This window comes from Gossypium raimondii, chromosome 2 (assembly GCF_025698545.1).
Source record: "Gossypium raimondii isolate GPD5lz chromosome 2, ASM2569854v1, whole genome shotgun sequence".
NCBI classification, from domain to species: domain Eukaryota; kingdom Viridiplantae; phylum Streptophyta; class Magnoliopsida; order Malvales; family Malvaceae; genus Gossypium; species Gossypium raimondii.
Window position 1 is genome coordinate 7,863,473 of NC_068566.1, and position 19,879 is coordinate 7,883,351.

Below are 19,879 nucleotides of genomic sequence, written 5' to 3' on the forward strand. Positions count from 1 at the left end.
CATCTGCAAAACGTGTTTTTTCTGCTATGAAGATTGTGAAGACTCGATTTTGTAGCAAGATGGAAGATGATTTTTTAAGAAGTTATTTAGTTGTGTACACTGAGAAAGAAATTCCAGAAAATTTTAATGTAAACAAAATAATTAATGGTTTTAGTGAGATCAAGGATTGGAAAGTTCAATTCAAATATATTCTTTAAAATTTCTTTCTAGCTTATCTTTTATTAAATTAATTTTATTTTTAAAAATATTATTATTGTTCATTATCTCGACCTCTCTTAAAATTTTCGACTTCTCCCATGTTCAAAACATAGTTTTAATTAGTGTCTAACATATTCAATTTTGTAATATTAAGTTTAAATAGTGAATAAAACTTATGTTTAAAAATAGTTTTGATTAGTTGTAATTAATATCTAACATATTTAGTTTATAATATTGTTATTTTCCTTCAAAATTAATTTTTAATTAGTGACATAGTTTTATAATCTTATTTAAAATAGAGTTTAATAATAATATAATATATTAAAACCTATAAAAAATTTTAATTTTGATAGATTGAAAATATTTTATTAAGTGGCAAAAATCTAAAAACAAAGTCATTCTTCTATTAAAGTAAGAAAAATAGAAAAACTAAAATCAATATGGTTTAAAGTGTTTGAGCGATTTATAAAATATAAGTTTAAAACTACAATTACCCAAAATTGAATAAATTCTACTTTTATTTAATTTATTATTAATTTTGATTTTATGATATAAAATAAATATTTTCTATTCAAAATACTAAAAATAATTTAAAAGTTCTTAAAATTATTGTTTTTAAAAAAAATGAAATTTTGTGAAATAATATCCAAAAGCCATAAAATAAAACTCATTTTGTCAAAATAGATCTAAAAATTCAAAACCAAAAATTAGATCAAACCGAATCAAATTATAATAAATAATTCAAAAAAATTCAAAAACCCCAACCAAACCAAACATATCTAAATGTCAGCAATCTTGCATCTACTTCGATATAAGGAGCTCATTGTGGCACTGGTTACACCCCAAATATGGGCTAAATTTATTTTAATTATTCAATTTATCGATTTTAGATTAGTGGTAACCACAAAAATCATGAAACATACGTAAGCCAATTGACATGCAAATACGTGGAACAAGTTAAAAGATAAAAATGTAAAAATAATATATATGAACTTAAATCATGGAGGAAGCCTTCTTTTTCCTCTTGTTCTTAGGTTTTACAGCATCTTTCAATGTTTTCGGCCCTATGACGTGCATTTCAGTTGTAGATGCATCAACAGCTGACCACTTTGAATTAACGTCTTCATAAGGGCCTGCACTTTCAGCTTCACTACCCTTTTCCTTGCCAGTTGCCTCCTTTTCCTCACTTGCAGTTGACAAACCTACAAATTCCACAGGTGAGACGCCATTGTAATCACTTCTATTGAGCTTGTTTAGATAAAAGCTTATCCTATTCAGAATCCATTGAAGAACAGCAAAGAAGCCGTTATTTAAAAGTTCCCATAAGCATTCATCAGGTACAAGGGTATTTCGGTTTTGCAGAAAATGGACCTTCATATGGTGAACGTCAGTTTATCTCATGGTTAGATCCTATTCCTAAACCTAGCGTACTAGTAAAAACAGACACCTGAAAATTCTATAAGCGAGAGGACACTGTAATGACTTCTATCATGCTTGTTAAAAGTTATCCTATTTGGAACAAAGTAAAGAAGTCCATTCATCTAATAAAAAGTGTCAATTACTACTCATCAGGTACGAGTGTATTTTGATTTTGCAGAAAATGGATCTCCATATGGTGAATTCAATTTATCTGGGGTTAGATCCTATTCCTAAATCGACTGATGTCAGGATGCTCGGAAAAGCAAAGAACCAACTTAGCAGCAGCTTCTATGCTGGTACTCTAGCAACTCATTGTTTAGAAACTCTGTTGTTGATGGTCAACATAAATAGGCTTTTTGTCTTTTAGTGTTTCTATCTGTAAATTTAAGTCTTTTAGATAAATCAAGAATCTTGTTAAGATAATAAGATCCCATCTGCACCATTTTTATGAGATACGAAAATTATGCATAAAGGGAGTGTGGTTTGCAGTGAAATGAGTTCCACAAACACAAGAGCAAGAACTAAGTGATAGTGATATCAACTTGTGCAAAATAAAGCCGAAGGCTGGAAGCTTTCAGAAACAAACGGGACCAAGAACTTGAGGAATGGTAAAAGTGGACGTAGGATTACAAGCACAAGCGTGAGCAGACACTAATCAATTCATTTTCGTGGGGGAATGGAAAGGAAAAGTAAAGAGAGAAACCACATACCTTGCGAAGCGACTGAAGCTTTCAGAAATTCCAGATCAACACACTTTGAGTAGGGATCCCTGAGGAGAAAGAAAAAGTTTCAGCGTCATTAACAAATAAAAAGAGTTCAATAAATTAAAATGTAACAAAAGAAACCACATAGCACAATTAGAATGGGTGAATATACGGCAAGACATGAAGAGAGGACTTAAACATGCACCATAACAATGAAAGACTTAAAAAAATATATCCCGGGATCAAATGTGAGAAAGCTTCAAAGATGAAACATGCAATGGGGCAACATAACCGTAGTACTCACCCTCCTTGCTAAAGTTCAGTTTTTCATCCCTCTAATTTTAGTTTAAAATGTCAGAGCAAATTCTTCAATGTGGGGAACTCGTCAAGATTTCACTGCTTAATGTAAATAAACATTGAGCTCTGGCTAAAACCAGCTCAAACAAAATTTGCACAAATCTAACCAAGGTGTAGCCATTTTAGTTCAACTGGCAGAGCAAACAAGCAAAACATCGATACACTACATTAGAGCACTTGGAAAGTTGTATGCTTCTTTGTAGTCAAACAAGGTTTGAATCATAATATACTCCAGATAGGTGTTCCTTGTAGATAAATTCTTCAATATCTTTCATATAGCTAAAGTACAGAACAAGAAAAAAAAATCACAACATACCAGGTAGTGATCCAGACATTAGAAGATGTTTTGGTCAAGGATAACTTCAATCAGTCAGATACATCATATCAATTTAATCCAAACAAAATTAGCTGCTCTAATAACACATTCATCATGCCAGATCTCCATCTCTTTGAGATCATAGAAGACTTCAATCAGTGACAAAGGAACCTCCGGTTAAAATGCATAGCACAGATAAAAAGAAAAACCCCTTACACAAATAGTATTCAACTATAAATGGTCTAAGGTTATTCTGACAGGTAAATACAGTTAAATAGTTCCCCCAGAATTTCAGGAAAACCATAAATATATATGCATAAAAGTATATGTAATGCATGTATGAATACTGGACTTGCTTAAATTCTTACCAACTCAAGGGGGTGCTGTTAAATTTGATACAATTGCTGTCCGTCCCTCTTCTCAATGATTTAGTTTCCTCAGCATTAATATTTTGACTTGCATAGCTTTCAACTGATATGAGTTTTAACCTCTCCATATATTTACCCACCAACTCACTAATGCCCTTATTATCAAGAGTTTGGTTTTGGTCCCCTTTTACATTATTACCAACACAAGTAGTTTCACGCTTGATCTTTTGTAGAGCTCTTTCTGAGTTGTATGCTTCAACCTACATCAAGGTATTGAACAAGCTTATTGTGGGGCGGACAATAGAAGCTCAATGTGACAAAACCCTACTTGAAACAAGTAACATGATTAAAGAGGAAGAATAAATGGCCCTCACAAGTTGTGTAGTAAAAAAATAAAATTTGAAGCGGAGTTTCTACTGGATAGAAAGTAAATATATAAGAACAAAATAAAATTGGTTAGCTATCTAATTGCTGCACTACTTGATTCCTCAGAAGCTTCCTACATTTTTTTTTCCTAGCTTGGTATTCACTGGCTCGTGGAAGGAGCAGTCATGTCCATTCAATAGTTGCAGAGTGATGGAAAAAGGAGTAAGAGGAATATGAGCTGAAGAGCAGTCATACTTCCTAGCTCTGGAAACAGTGTATTTACCACATGCAAAAGGTTTTCTCCCAATCTCCAGCAGCATAAAATAACAAATATGAACAAGACGTGGTGTAAAGCAATCATATAGAGATGACAAAACAATTTCAAAGTTGTATGGAAAAAGGTGAAAACAAATTTGATTAAAAATGAGCAAGTGCTTAAGATCTAACACCAATCCACCAATCCAAACATATCTATAAAAATAAAACAAGCAAGTTGTTAGCTATACAAGATTTTAAGTTTTAATTATTTAACAATATTTTTTGTTCTTCAATCCAAATGCATATTTCTTTTAACTTTTGGAAGCAAAAAACATGTGGTAAAAGTAATAACCACAAAGCATCTAATTCAATAGCATATCGCTATACATTCTAAAAAATCACTTTGTTGACAATTAGCCTAACTACCAGTTAAGATCTATAAAAAATTTATCAGGGTATGAACGGCAGATAAAATGAGCAGTCAAGATCCATTTTCCCTCAAGTTTCAAAGGACCGAGGGAGGGGGGGTGGACTTACTGCTGCTTTTATCTGTTTTGTTATATCTGCAGCTTTTGTAATAGCAAGTTGCAAACATTGTATGATAACTCTTTGACTGACACCTTCTCCAGCTTTTTGAATCGCACAAATATCACCATTTGCATTAACGGTAGCAATCATTCTTCCAGCCATAACAGCCTCCTCATTGAGGATGGGATCTATCACCTTCATGACATTTCATCACACTCAGAAAGCAAAACATACGGACTTTAGCTTTTACCAAGATGTTTCACTTAAAAGTAGCCTACAAGTTAAAGAAATAAGTTTTCTTACCACAACATTCTCATCAATAAAAAATCCAAAAGTAATCGCTATAGGAAGATGATGCACTATCAAAGGAAGTGGATCTCTCATCTATCAAAAGAAAAGACATTATTAAAAACGATTTGCTGCAATATACAATTTAGTCAAAAGCATATAGACTTAAATTAATAAATTAGAAAGGGGAGAGAGAAGTATAACAGCAATAATTAGTTTATCTCCAATGTATGAAACTCGATCATTAAAATCCAGTTTCTTTTAAGAGGGGAATTTTCTATATTGTGGATTACACTTGGACGAATAGGGATTTAAGGTAATGATAAAAAGGTTATGTTGGATATGGAGGCACTGGCTAGAAGCAAAGGCTATGGCACCACTCAGACAGTAAGTAGATAAGAAGAGAGCACAATTGCCTGGAGAGACAGAGAGAGGAGCAGGCTAACTAATTGCTCATTTCCACCAAAAAGAAACCTAAATGACACAGATTATGTTTTCACTCAAGAAATTTTAAAATTAACACATAAATACTATCTTCAACCTAAGATACAGATAAAATATGGGAACATCGAAGCCAGCAAATTACTAAATGTTCATAATTGAAGAAATTGCATAAAATATATTTGTTGCAAACTTTTATCTACTTCAGAAAATTTGTTGCAGCAAGACTGAGCCCATGTAATCGCGCTAATATCAGCCTGGGGGCTTATTTAGACTGAACTTAATAGCTCAGTGCCTCAGACCAGCAACTTAATTGGTTTCCTTAGGTACAGCTGAATTGTCATGCTTTAAATAGGCTTGGAGTAGTCCATGTACAAGCTTGATTAAAGCAGTCTGTAGACAAGCTGAGAGAGGTCCAAGCAGGTTAAGTGATTACCAAATGAAACCACATCCAAGCTCATAAAATGTTGAAAAAATTAACTTCGGGAAGCAACACATCCTTCAGAATGTATAACTCATAATCATGCTATTTTGTATACACAGCAACAAATACCATCTGATGTTACTTTAGATTTTATGAAGATTTAAGTTAAACCAGAACATTGCATTAGATATAAGTTATGGTAGAATTTGTTATCAACCACAAAGCTTCAACAACAAAATAGTCTACAGGTTCCAAATTGATAAGAAAAATAGTGCTTCTAAATTTACACGAAGCACATACTCCTAGCTGGAATATTGTAAGGCACACCTAGTAACCTTAAATTAGCATATTTATCACCCGCTGGAACTTTAAAAAAAATAGCAAACCAATTCGAAACATGTAAGGAAATAATGCATGCTTTATATGATGGACATACTCTTTGTTAGTAAGTTGGTAAGGCACAAGTACAATCCACTAAAATAATTGATTCAATAAAGGCATTCAGAACTTCAATACTGTTTATAGTTACAGCATTTACTATTTGGTGCAATCTCCTTCCTAAGGCTGGAAACCCTTGTAAACCAAAAGCATCAAAATGTAGGTCTCAAAACTTGCTAAATTCTTATTAATACTCTTATTGAACCAGAAGAAGAATTTCAGAACAAAAGTTCAATGCCAAGACTCTGGAATAATCACCTCAGGTGGATGTATTATTACTTCCTGACCATCTTCTCCTCCTAGTGAGCATTCAGGTCTCCGAAAGGTCATAAGAGCAGCCAAAGCAGCAATATTAGCTGCATCAACTAGGTTACTGTTTCCAAAAAGGCATATTGATAAAAAGCAAACATTTCAAATTTTGGGGGAGGGGGGAGGGAGTTAAAGAACGTTATTCAATAAAAGACATTGGTCATACCCCCCGTTATCTAGGATGAGGATATCAATACGGATGGCCCACACTAACTTGCCAGCAACAATACAAAGTGATTCAGTATCTACAGCCCTACTTTCTCTGCAAGAGAACTATATACCTTCAGACGCATGTTTAAACATATGCTGCAAAGAAACCACAATATAGATCCCACAATATTCCACATAGCTTGTAAACTGGACACTATTTAAAATTAATATCTATAATCAATGAAATAAAATAATAGCAAATAATCACAAGTAACGCTAATAAAAGAAAGAAAACCTTAGACCACGATCTATTATCCGTCCCAACTCAACAGCAGATTCTCCAGAACGGCCTGCCTCAAATGAGGGATCAGCCATAGGCGAAAATTCTGGGTAGATTGCAAGAGTTCCTTCATTAGGCCTGTCTCGATAAGGCTGAACAAATTTAGCTGTTACAATGCCCATAACACGAGTCTGGCCCAACTGCACCTCTGCAGACCCATCTTCTCTGCAAAAGTCAACCAAATACATATTGAGAAGAAAAACACATTTTTAACTTTCATTAGTAAAAAACACCTGAGACTTGGCTTACTGATTGTTAACCTTCTGAAAATGATTAAAACTTCGCTTGGTTTAGTGGAAGGAGGGAATGGAAAAATAGAAAGAAAATAAATTTTGAATTTGCTTAGTGGGAAAGAAAAGTGAGAAGAAGGAAAATAAGAAATGATCATTTTCCATCTTCATGCATAAAAACCAATCTTTCCAAATTGGAATAAAAAAGGAGAGAAAATGAAAGAGGTGTATATTAGTTCAAAATTATGCATTTTTTAAAAGTTCTATTCCTTTCATTTTTCAACTCTAACTCCGTTTTTCCATCTTTCCTACACTTATGAAAAGAAAAATTATATTTTTCATCCTTCTATTTCTCTACCTTTCAATTTTTCTTCTTTCCAATTCTCTTTCCCCTCTACCAAGCAAAGCCTAAAGTTCTACGGTTAAAATCTCCTCTCCTCCTCCCTTGTAATTCAGCAAATGTGCCAAATAAAACAAAGTAATTTGCATTTGGAAGAAATCATTGCTTTTGAATAATAAAAATTTAATTTAGTGTAATAATTTCAGTTCTACGCAGAATAATCATAGCACAAGATCAAACAGAAAAGTAGAACTTCCAAAAAAAAGGGGAAAGGAAAAGCGGTAAGTTTTACAAGAAAATAAACATAAATAAATAAATAAAAAGTACGATTTAACTTGCCTGCCAAAGTTGATGCTGATATTACGAAATTCAAAGGGTTTTCGACCATCTATTCTTATTTCAGAAAGTAAAGCTGTTTTGATAAAATTCTTCTCATTCAATGTCAAGCGCCAGGTGTTGGCCAGTCTAGCATCCATCTTTCTTTCTCAAATTTCTGCAAGAAATCGGGTAAAAGAATTACTCAGAAACTCATAAATATCTAGCGAGAGCAGCTGGTTCTTTCTGTGAGGCAATTCATCAAACGTTTGAAATGCCATAGAAATGAGGGATTCAATACCCAGTAATACAGTACGTTGGTGACATAGAAGAATAAGAAAAAGGAGGTTGAAACTGCGAGAGCAGCTGTTCTTCTTTCTTGTGCTTACTAATTAGTAGTAATTGCTGACGATGGTGTTCGAAACTTGGAGCAGAGGGAACCCAAGAAAATAATTGCTAGTAAAGCGAGTTTAGCTTTAGATCTTTCTCAACTTTGAGACTGAGTTTTATTTGTTATTTCTTTTTTTGGCTTAACCTATAATTCGTGATTAAACCTTTTTTTTTTGGTATTTAATTTGTTGGGATAATATAATTTTTCTCTATCTTGGAATTTTTACATTTTTTACCTACTTTGGTACTTAAATTTAATAATTAGATTCATTTTAGCCCTAAACTTAAAAAATAAAAAATTTGATAACATTTCTTAAATTGTACCTCATAAAATTTTATTTAATTGTACCGGTGAAATTTGGCACAATCTTAGGATATTACGTATGGATTACTAGTTTTAAATTCAATCGATTTGATCAATTCAATTGTCAAATCATTAATAATTAAAAATTCATAAAAAATTTATAAAATTATATTAGTTCTTATATCAATTTTCATCAATTTCGAGTATTTTTCGAGTCAATCAATTTAATCACTTTATTCGGACCCATATGTCATTTGACTCTTGGTCCAATTGGCCCAACTGGTCAATCTAATCTTGTTCCAAAAACATGGGTCACATAATTAAATACTAATAAAATCCATCCAAATTCAAAAACCAAAATAGATTTAATTGTCAAGTTTAAATAATAAAATGAACCAATAAAAAATGCAAGCACCAAAATGAACCCGGTTATTAAATTTAAGAGCTAAAAATTATATGATCCCATTTTTTAATCAAAATTAATACCTAGATTATTCTTCCCTTATCCAATTTCACCCCAAAAACTTGCATCGGTAAAAAAAAGCTTCAACCAATATTAAGCTGCTTCCTAAAGAAGGTTCATGAATATATATATTATTATTATTCATTTATTTCTATTTTTCTGAAATTAATATATAATTTTAATTAAATATCAAGATCTATCAAACTCATTGACTAAGAGTATTCACCCTATAATTCACGTCATATGTTTAATCCGCAGATAAGACTGGCTACTTTTAGTGTGTGTGCACATCATGAGAAACGAAAGTTTTCTTAAAATTTTCAAGATCTACCAACACCTTATAGTTATATAAGGTTTTTACATTTGTTTTTTCCTTTTGATCATTCACTTTACAAGAGTCTACATAGTCTTATAAAATGGTCCACCTTTCATCCAAGTCAAAGTCAAAACTTTAATTTGTTAAAAACATCTATTTAGGTTCAACCCAATTCAAATATAACCCACACTAGTCTACAAATATACCTTCAATTTTATCTAATTCCTCCATAACTACATAATCCAACCCTGCCTATATTAAAAGATATAGTACCCAATGATAATAATATACAAATATAAATTTTAATAATTGTAACTCAAGTTGACTGTTGGAACTAAGACCCAACCAGGTGTCCAAACCATCCACATATCGAACAGATTTACACGGATGCTTCAAGTGGGCATATCTAATTAAAAGAAGCACGTCATAAAAATAAGAATGCTTGCACCGCCCCCCAAATCAATCTAATATCAACTAGGAAACAAGAAGCTGTCTATGTATAATGATTCATACACGGCACCTTCAACCGGAGAGAGACTGACCAGATAAAGTACTGGATGCGGTATTGTTGCCAGACCTGCAATCACAGGTACAGACACTTCTTGATTCTTTAACCACGCGCTGCGATCTCCGAGTATGAAGCTTGATGTTCACCAACTTACCACCCATCTGTTGCACACAACAAATATGTGGTAAATTAGTAGGACTTACCCAGAATTAAAACACCATATATTCTTTAAAGACAGTTATTGCCTATGTTACTCAGACTAGGAATGAATATTGGATCAGATACAAATATTTTGGATTTTTAATAACTTCTTTTATATCTTTAGAGAATCATACCTTAACATCTATCATGACAGTTATTGCCTATGTTACTCAGACTAGGAATGAATATCGGATCAGATACAAATATTTTGGATTTTTAATAACTTCTTTTATATCTTTAGAGAATCATACCTTAACATCGATCATGACTATTGGATGATGAGATTGCATATTACTGCTAATGCTATCTCCAAGATAATTTATTTTATTTTAAACTTCCTTTTGAACTGGAACAAGCTTAAGCTCAAAGCAATAAAGTCGGTATAGTTTCAAATAATAAAAAAACCGAAGATACAAATATAAGTCAAAAATTGTGGTGAACAGAATTACAAACCAATCTCCAAACCAGATCTTCTGGACCCAAGGGTTGAGCAGGACTAGAATACATGAAATGCCTTGAGAACTGGAAAAAAAAAAAGAGAACAAAATATTTCAGTCAAATTCACATTATAAAATATAGTATTACTTGTTAACATTATCATACTAACTTAAAAGATGAAAGATAAGCAGGAAATTGATAGTACCATCCAATTATAAAAGAAAAAAAAACATAACATTTAGGTAGAAAAACAAAAATCAGAGTCATAAAGAGTTTAACATTCAAAAGATACCAAGTTTTGGTTTCAAAAAGTGAAATGCGAGCACTAATCAAACACTAAATTTCTCCGCATGTACAAGCAAAATGATTGTAAGAGGCATAAAGATATCAATATTCAAAGATGCAAAGTTTTGGCTTGAAAATGAAATGAGAATAGTAGACCAAATATTAAAATTCTCCGAAGTACAAGCTTGGACAACATGGGTAAAAAAATTGTCTTTCCATCTAAACAATGCACAAGATGAAGGTAAAACAATTCTACAGCAGGATCAAGATGCAGATTTTGCAATCACAAACCTCCACAAGGTTCTTCCTCATTTCTCTGATCTGAGTAGAGCTAATGCCTTTTAAAAATGGCAGAAGCCAACCAGGTTGCACAGCATCAGCCGAAGAAACAAATATAGCTATCTGCATGAAAGGAAACATTAACAATAGATTATGTGACATAATCTAACTGCATAATATGCAGAAATTATGAGACCCTATTGAACTCTTTGATAGCAGCTTAATGAACTTCAGTGCAAAATTTATTTCATTGCTTCTTTAACTGTTTCAATAGGGTCAAACAAATTCTTAAAGGGGAAAAGGAATATTATAAAGTATCCCGGTATATAATAAATTTCATACAGTAAAAAATTTCCCGGAATATGGTACAAAATGAGAGCATATCATTGTCCCAAACATGACATACTGGAAGATAGAATTATACAGAGGGAGACAAATGTCCTCACTCACAGGCAACAACAGAATCCAACACATCACTCAGTTAAAAGTCTGTTCATCTTTCTCTTAAACAAAATGATCTTTTACTCCTGGACGTGCATTTCAAAGAGACCACCAACCATATTCAAACATTCCTCAGTACCGAACTAAGCACCAACAAAATTAAATTAGCCATTTCAAAATATGTAGCACAGAAAAATGAATGCTAGCATGATCATGAGTTTATTGTATCCTTGATGAAACAACACCAAATTGATTCATAAATCTGGTTCTCAACACTATGAACGGTGATTTACACAAACTGCCAACCGATAATAAAGAAATCATAACCATTCACTTCATGCAACATGAAACCATGGAGGCTGTCTATCATAAACCTTATGAAGCAACAGGTAAGAGCATATATTCGGGAAAAAAATTGCAAGTAGCAACTTTCTATAAATGGAAAGAAAATAATAGATTATTTCATTTCATCAAGCAACAAAAAAAAAAAACAGAAGGCTGGTTTCCAACTGAATGGTCCTTAACTTGCTACAATGACTGGAATATCATTTTCAACTCATACCAATAATACTTTCAGTATCATATATAAGCAACTAGGCAATCATTGAACAAAAAGTAAAAAGCACCGTCAGGGTAGCAACAATGCATTGAAGGAAAGGAAGTAATAGCTAAAGCTTTAGAAAATGCACACCTTTCTATAATCTAGTATTCCTTCAAAAGGAAGTTCCAATTCATCACTAATAATAACAGGTATACACCCACTAACAATAGCATCAAACAATCTAGCAGAGGAAGGAGTGTCACCAGCTGGACTTAAACAAAATATAGACCTGATGACAGAGGAAACAACACAACCATTATGACAAAGCAGGTCAAAAGACACAGTATAAGAGAACCATCCCATCTTACCTGCGCATCCCCTTTTGTGCAGCAGCTTTCCCTTGATCCCCAGATGTTCCCTCCTCTATCACTACGTCCTTGGCACCTGCTAGTTCTGTTACAAGTTTAGAACGTATTTTTCCTCCCTGAAAAAAACAAAACTACAAATTAACTATCCAAGAAATAGAATGAGATACATTAGCATATGAGACACAGGAGAGAGAATATTGGGGAGAACAGGTAAAGCTATTCTCTGGTCACCATTAAGGACAAAAGTCAAAAGGATAGGGTAAACAACTCACCATCAAATCAATAAAAAAAGGTTGTCAAATAGCTTTTAAGAGAACTGATATAATCTCAAAGAGAAAACTTTTTGTAATGCTCTTTCAACTCTCTACCTCTCTCTCACTCTCAAGCAAGCAAGCACGGAGACACACATAGAAAGCCCAAGAAGGTATCTTTCTTACTTGTTTTACCTTCTTCTGTTTAGAACTAACAATTGGCAAGTCTTTATATTAGAGATAAAAACCCTTCGATCTTCACAGGTAACAATGACTAATAGGATTATGGTTATTCCATTGTCCCCTTCCTCCGCCTCCTCTCCTATATTCTTTTTTTTTTTCCCTATTATGCCATTCTTGTGTTTGGAAAATAGAAAAGGTATGTCCTAGGGCTAGATATCTTGCATATGCATATTATCCTACTTCCTTTCATGTTCTATCAAATTTAATTAAAGAAAAAAAAAAGAAATCAAACAGTTTAATAAGCCACAAAGAACTCTTACAGCATTTCTCTTAAGTCGGCCACGGAAGAAAAGCAGTATGGTTCTCTTTGATTCACTTTCTGACACACATTTTGCATCACATAAATCAACATTAGGAACATATGGGAGAATGAGGTCCTTCTCCAGTGATACTTGCCCTGGCTTGTACCTAGGATGTTGAAAGAGATCGCTTTTCAGAAGCTGAAGTGATTATAAACTTGCAAGATAAATCTCATTTGCAATAGTCATATAGTTACCAATTCCCTGTGGAATCCATATCTGGTAGAAGCCAAATTGAATTTTTTACATATCTGCGAACCGACTTAAAGGACCATGGATGATGAATGGGAAATATATGATCCCTTCCTTCAGATCGTTTCCATGCAGGCTGATCTGTTACCCATTTCAAGGCTTCCTGCAACCATAGAAAATAAGATCCAAGGATAAGTAAATTCTAAAACCTAATAGCACAAATGTCCATATAGAACAATACAGACAAAGTCCTTTAAGGGAAATTATGCTCTACTTAGTCCTATATGTCGCCGAAAACCTTTTCAAAAGGAAAAATGGAATTAATAAAGGAAAACATAATTCATGAATTACAAGACAAAACTATGATAAGGTACCCAAGAAACAAGTTAATGTAAATTAAATATTGAGAGTTCAGCTTATTGACCGCACACTAGTTAAGAGTCTCTTGCATACAGAGGAGCTAAATCATGCAACAAGCTCAATCTAGAAAATGCTTAGAAATTGACCCAAATGTGGTTTTCTTTACTGGCATTACCTCCCTTTGAAACGAATCACTCGGTAAAATACAATGACCTAAATTATCAACACTGATAAACCTGAACAACCCAATAAGCACGACACAGACAACGCATGCACTTACTAAGAACACGAATACGAGTGGAAACAAGTACCTCTTTTAAACAATAAAAACCACAGTAATAAGAACATGTAGATACAAAAAATCCTAAAACCTGGAAAAGCACTCACACCCTATATAACGCCTTGCATTGTTGCTTCTCCAACAAGAAAAAGCTAATTGTGGTGAAGAACGGCACGTAAAATAAATCTGCCTCTTCCTGCCTATGAACTCTGACAACATTTTTCAAAAGCCTTTCGGATTCCGGCGCAATCAAATCCGCCCATAGCCAATAATCAATAGAATGCTGCACGACCAGAAAAACTTCTTGAAAGAAAATTATAACAAATAATCAAATTTCGCAGACACTCCAATCGAGAATCTTCTACAGATTTCAATGATTGTTTAGGAAAAGGTAGAGGAATTAGTTTCTATTGAAATACACGATAATTTACTTGTTCGATTAAACGGTGAACAGGACTGCCGTTGGAGGTTAGATTAGAGGTTTCTCGGTAAGTATTCCGAAACAACCAAAGTAAATTGTAGGTGAACTTGTTGGGCATTTGGTAAACGTAAACCCTAATCGGGAAATTCAGCGGGTAGTACGGATCTCCATGCACCCAGTCCATTTCCTTGGCGAACTTTCGGTCGTCGAACATCCTTACGTCATCTTGGAGCAGCGAACGCACGGTGTCGTCGGAAGAGCGGTGGTTGAGAGCCTTGTGAGTAAGGAAGTGTTCGAGGGAAGCGACGAAGGAGGTTTGGGGTGGGATGAGGGGGTGAGGGTAGGGATGGGTGGTGGAGGATGCAGCGGGGTCAGAGGGAGGAAAGAGTAAGAAGAGGAAAGAAAGAAGGATGAGTGAGAGGGGGAAGAACAGAAGGAGAATTTGAGATTTGGATCTCGTCAAGGACGATGGTATTTGCTTAGCTCGCATTTTTTTTTTCTTTTTTGAATCTTTTGATATCGGAGAAGTGAGAGAGAGAGAGAGAGAGAGTTGCAGAGGCAAGCAGTGTTTTTAACCGAGGTCTGATATGGAATGCATGGATCTTTTAATTTTGTTTGTTTAATGATGAGTTAAAAAGAAAATTTTGATAAATTTAGCTCCCACTTAAACAATTTTCTTATTAAGAGCAATACTTCGATCCATATAACCATGTTATGAGTTCGAGTCCGTTGAAACTCTTCTCATTCAAAAGTTGAGAGAAGATATTACATCAAGAAAAAAACATTTATGATTAAAGTTTATAATGAAATTATTAAAAAAAATCAGAATGTCATAATAAAATGGTTCGATTTCACCATTAAAGGCCCGTTCTCTGCTTTTTTTTCTCTTAAAAGTAAGGAAGAACAGCCATCATTTCAGAATTTTTTCCACCATCAAAGAAGTGCTTTTTGGCTGATGGAGAAGTTAAAAATTTTAACTTTTCTTCAGCCAAAAGTCTGTTTGGCTGATAATTCCCCATTTTAACCTGTCTTCTCCCCCAAAAAAGTTTCTCTTCTCTGGTTCTTTGGAGCTTCCTAGAAGGTAAGTAATTCGTAATCTTTTTCTCTGTTTCTGAAATTTCACTTCCCCAATTCACAACCCTAACATGTTTCTCATTATTCAATCTCAAATCTCAATTTGTGATTGAAAATTTCCATTTATTTGGTTGTTTCGAACGAAATTAATCATTTGCGGACTAATAAAATCATCTGATCTTGAGGTGGAAACAACAAAGTTGGTTGCTTTTTGAGTTCGTATGAGGTGGGTTTGAATTTGGATTTAGTGTTTGGATTGAAGGAAAATTGATAAGAGTTTCAATATTCCTTTCTTTTTTTCTCTTTTCAATTTAAAATTCTGGGTTTGATTTCAAATAGTCAATTTCCTTAGCTCAATCTCAGTCTGCAACTCCGTTGACCAGCCTTCAATCATGGCAAATTCCGTGAATTCAAATGATTTTCTGATGAACTCCAAATCATCATCGTCAAGGAAACAAAAGGTATCCACCAATTCACCAAGTTCTTTAAAAATTCCTTCTTGTGAAATATCAATATCTGCTGCCATTGATGTATTCACCAACTTCTCTTGTTTCCTTTCATTTCTTTTCGTTTTTTACGGTTAATTGGCAACTTATTATTTTTCTGTTTGTTGTCCAGCTAGTTCTTCTTTGGTTTAAACTGTGAAATTTGATTTTGGAATCGGAATTCAAAAACGGTAAGTGGCCTCAAACCTTATTTTATGTTTTATCTAATTTCTGTCTGCATTAGAAGATGGATGAGTTCTGCTTGTCTCGGTTTAGCTATGGTTCAATCTCGTGAGTATATGTAGTGTGTTTATCATATGGCAATATGTGCTGGATAAGAAGGTTTTCCCCCATTTTTATATACTTGGATGGTACTCCACTGGGAGCGACGCCCAGGAATCCGATATGCACATTCATAGAGCCGTATGATTTGTTAACCATCCTCTCACAGTTATATATAGATAATTACTTTGTAATTTATGTTTCGATGCATATTTGATTGTGTTGCGTATTATTAAATATTTGATTGATATGGTGATGATCATGAAGAAATGGATTAGGTCTGCTTTTCCACTTCTATTTATGACTTATTTCTACAATGGAACTATAATGTTGTAACACTTGGTTGCCTCTCCTTTTGATTATTGTTTCTTGTTCATTGTTACAGTTGATGGATATTAATGAAAGTCCTCTCTATGTGCATCTCAATCCTGCAATCAATCCTACGCAAAAAGATCTTCCAGTCACCATTTATGAAAGTGGTGTGTAGCCTTTCTCTTCATTTCATCCTTTTATGTTAATCAATACCTACTGTCTCTTATTCTGTGTCTGAATGTTTGCAATAAGGTGTCATGTGTGACATTATACTATATTTTTAAAGTTTAAAGTGTAGTTGAGTTCAGTTTGATCAGGTTACCATCTAATTTAGTCCGTCATATTGCCAGAACATGTTTTGTTTGCTAACATGAGATTTTACATTCTATGTTTGCTGAGTTGGTCTATTTGTGTTAACTTTTCTTTAATCCTAGAATGATCAACTCATGTTCTTGCTTAAAAGTAATTTCTGACCATTTATGGTGGTGATTAGAAAGGGATGACAATATCATTAACACTAATCTCCTATTGAATTAATTCAATGTGCTTATATCATCCTGATAGGAACACACTCACTGAAAATCTTGTGCAGTTTTAGGTAGCTTTAATAACCTTTACAGTTCCTCATTATTCTTTGGAACTTGGAAATTAGCAATCTAACTGGTAAGCCTTCTCTATTTTGGTACTTTAGTCTGCTGCTTTCACTTCTTAAAGCATATGCAAGTTCAGTGTTGTTCAATATATTTGCAAAAGTAATGGTTATTGTAATGTCTATCATTGCAGAGGTTATAACATCAGCAGAGTTTCACCCTGCCCACTGTAATATGCTAGCATATAGTAGTTCAAAGGGCTCAATTCGCCTCATTGATTTGCGGCAATCGGCTTTGTGTGATTCTCATGCCAAATTGCAAGCGTTTTACCATTTTTAGTTTCTTTTGTTGAATTTACTGAGATTTGCACCAAAAATTGAACTATTGTTATTATCCTAAAGTTTAGATTTAAACAAAATATGTTATGTGAAAGTGAGGCTATTTCAATTGTTGATGTTTTGTCTGTTTGTGCGTCAATTGTTGATGTTCTGAGACTAATGTATTCATTCATGAAAATTTACTGGTATATGCGCATAAGATTGAAGCAGATAATCGAGATTGTTTATTTTGTATCTTATATTGGAGATCATTTTGTTATCTTGTGATCCATCATATCTTATAAGCTTGAACTTCTATAAATGTTCCCTTGTATTTCAAGGCCATACCCTTGTAAATGTGTGCTTTCAAGGTTATCTATGGAAAACAAATAGTTGGTCCAATTGAGCCAATGCTTAAAACTACAGTATTTGCTGTCTGCTCCGTGATTGTAGGTTAATGAAGCGGAGATGATGTCTTTGAATCAACAGAAAAGAATTGAGGAGCTCGAAGCACAGCCAAGGGAAGCTGAGGATATAGTTAGAGATCTTAGAGCAGAGTTGAGAGAAGTACAAGATGAGTTGGAGAAGCTGACTAAAAACTCAATACAGTGTTCGAGCGAACAAAAATCAGGACACGATGCTATAACTTTTTAATGAATTCACTTTAAGTTGTAAATACTATTGTAAAATTTTTAGTATTTATATTTAGTATATAAATATTAGCCCTTTTTAAAACTTTAATCCAAATATATGTAATATTTTAATTCGTTAGGTTTATGTTTTCTATGTTATGTTAGTATATAATATGAGTTATATATTCAAATACATTTTAAAATAAAATAATACAAATGTGTTAAAAGCATTAATTAAAATTAAAAATAATTTTTATATTTAAATATTTAAATATAGTTTATATATTCTAATTAAATTTTATAAATAATTAATATTAATTACTTAGAAATATTTAAAATTAATATTATATATTAAAATATTAACAATAAGTTATAATAAATTATTTTTATATTTTTGCTAAAATATCATAATATTAACTAATTTGAACATTATTTAAATACATATTTGTTATTTTATAATCTCATTTCTAAAATGGACATTTTATTCTTCAAAAACACTTTTTGACAGCAATGCCAAACACTCAAATTTTCAAAAGCACTCCTGAAAAGCATTTCTGAAAAGCACTTCGCAAAAGCAATAAAGAACTTGCCCTAAGAGCAAATGACTCGTTTCTTGTGTCTTTTTTTATTGCATTTTATCTCATCAATGTAAGTGTCCGAGATAATCTTCTACTCTATAGTTCTAGAGCTATTTACAACCAACTAATAAAAAATTTTCATATGTACTAATACTAGCAAATGCCTCAAAGATGTCATCATTGATTCTCCCAAAAGGCCACGATTACCGCGAGCAAACACATTAATTTAATGACGAGGAGCATATTTTTTCTACTGTAACATTATTTTTTAACGATGTTGTCGTTGTTGACATCATTTTTTGATAAAACGGGGTCGACTTGGATTTTGAAAATGAAAACGAAAACGGGAGTCGCCAGTAATCCTTTTTTATAAGGTATGATCGGGTCACCTTGAAAAGTGGTTGTTTTTAATAAACGATTTGATTTTATTAAAACAACGATTTTGGTCCACGAAATTCAGAAAAATAGGTTCGGGAGTCAGTTACACACGAGGAAGGATTAGCACCCTCGATACGCCCAAAATTGGTACCTAGGTGATTAGTTAAAGTCTTAATGTCGAAAATTGAAAATTTTGAATAGATTTGAAATACGATCCTTTATTTTAAAAACTTATATAAATCAAGTTACTCGTGAAGACCCTCTCATTTCAGAAAGAGAAAATGTCACACCCAATTAGTTAGGGCATGATATTTTACCTCTTCAGAAATGAGCTTGTCTAAAAACTCGTGCAATAAAATTTAAAAGGATATTCAATTGTTTAAATCAAATAAAAAAATCGCAACCCAATACGTTAGGGCACAATTTCTCAAAATTCTAAACATCGAATATTGCCTTTATTATTTTTTAGAAAAAAAATCTTCATCTCGAGAAAACAACGTGTCATATCCAATGCATTAGGACACAACGTATTGAATTCCCAACAATGAGTTTTTTTATTTATGTTTTTTAGAAGAGTATTCTCGATTATTTAGATTCAATGAAGAAAATCGGAACCCAATACGTTAGGGCTCGGTTCTCTCGAAGATCCCAAATACCGAGTATTACTTATATTTTTAAAATTTCTTTTTTTGAATCTGGGTAAAAATAGACGTAATGAAATGACAATTATGATGATGTAAGTAAAATAATACAAGCAAGGGCTACAGAATAAAATAAATACAAGGACAAACTAATATAGTACACAATAGCAAGCGTATAAGCAATAAAATTAAAACATTCATTCTAAACAACGTGAATACAA

The 19,879-nt window shown here is 33.0% G+C and overlaps 3 protein-coding genes across 18 annotated transcripts; 1 reads left to right on the forward strand and 2 right to left on the reverse strand.

The window, feature by feature from the left end:
- Nucleotides 1–1,155: 1,155 nt before the first annotated feature.
- LOC105787930 (exosome complex component RRP45B) lies at nucleotides 1,156–7,956 on the reverse strand. 2 transcript variants are annotated; one of them, XM_012614534.2, is made up of 9 exons: nucleotides 7,814–7,956; nucleotides 6,860–7,069; nucleotides 6,581–6,676; nucleotides 6,364–6,478; nucleotides 4,818–4,898; nucleotides 4,524–4,709; nucleotides 3,363–3,622; nucleotides 2,328–2,386; nucleotides 1,156–1,400 (listed from the first exon to the last, which is right to left on the reverse strand). In XM_012614534.2, the coding sequence occupies exons 1-9, from the start codon at nucleotides 7,948–7,950 to the stop codon at nucleotides 1,192–1,194; spliced, it is 1,353 nt and encodes a 450-aa protein (XP_012469988.1). In that variant the 5' UTR covers nucleotides 7,951–7,956; the 3' UTR covers nucleotides 1,156–1,191. The 2 variants fall into 2 exon arrangements, with proteins under 2 accessions (XP_012469988.1, XP_052481440.1); XM_052625480.1 differs by lacking the exons at nucleotides 1,156–1,400; nucleotides 2,328–2,386; nucleotides 3,363–3,622 and having other exon boundaries at nucleotides 4,586–4,729.
- LOC105787931 (probable arabinosyltransferase ARAD1) lies at nucleotides 7,828–15,044 on the reverse strand. Of its 2 annotated transcripts, XM_052625477.1 has the most exons (10): nucleotides 14,380–15,044; nucleotides 14,058–14,231; nucleotides 13,314–13,471; nucleotides 13,078–13,225; nucleotides 12,324–12,439; nucleotides 12,106–12,244; nucleotides 10,986–11,096; nucleotides 10,425–10,493; nucleotides 9,805–9,931; nucleotides 7,828–7,967 (listed from the first exon to the last, which is right to left on the reverse strand). In XM_052625477.1, the coding sequence occupies exons 1-10, from the start codon at nucleotides 14,857–14,859 to the stop codon at nucleotides 7,960–7,962; spliced, it is 1,530 nt and encodes a 509-aa protein (XP_052481437.1). In that variant the 5' UTR covers nucleotides 14,860–15,044; the 3' UTR covers nucleotides 7,828–7,959. The 2 variants fall into 2 exon arrangements, with proteins under 2 accessions (XP_052481437.1, XP_012469990.1); XM_012614536.2 differs by lacking the exon at nucleotides 7,828–7,967 and having other exon boundaries at nucleotides 9,419–9,931; nucleotides 14,380–15,043.
- A 69-nt stretch (nucleotides 15,045–15,113) lies between these two features.
- LOC105787933 (serine/threonine protein phosphatase 2A 55 kDa regulatory subunit B alpha isoform) lies at nucleotides 15,114–18,193 on the forward strand. 14 transcript variants are annotated; one of them, XR_008191975.1, is made up of 6 exons: nucleotides 15,114–15,669; nucleotides 15,807–15,904; nucleotides 16,066–16,119; nucleotides 16,596–16,689; nucleotides 17,115–17,185; nucleotides 17,306–17,689. XR_008191975.1 is itself a non-coding variant. In XM_012614541.2 (3 exons), the coding sequence occupies exons 1-3, from the start codon at nucleotides 16,334–16,336 to the stop codon at nucleotides 17,449–17,451; spliced, it is 258 nt and encodes an 85-aa protein (XP_012469995.1). In that variant the 5' UTR covers nucleotides 16,127–16,333; the 3' UTR covers nucleotides 17,452–17,689. The 14 variants fall into 14 exon arrangements, 1 of the variants encoding a protein (XP_012469995.1); XR_008191976.1 differs by having other exon boundaries at nucleotides 15,827–15,904; XR_008191974.1 differs by having other exon boundaries at nucleotides 15,179–15,669; nucleotides 15,796–15,904.
- Nucleotides 18,194–19,879: the final 1,686 nt, after the last annotated feature.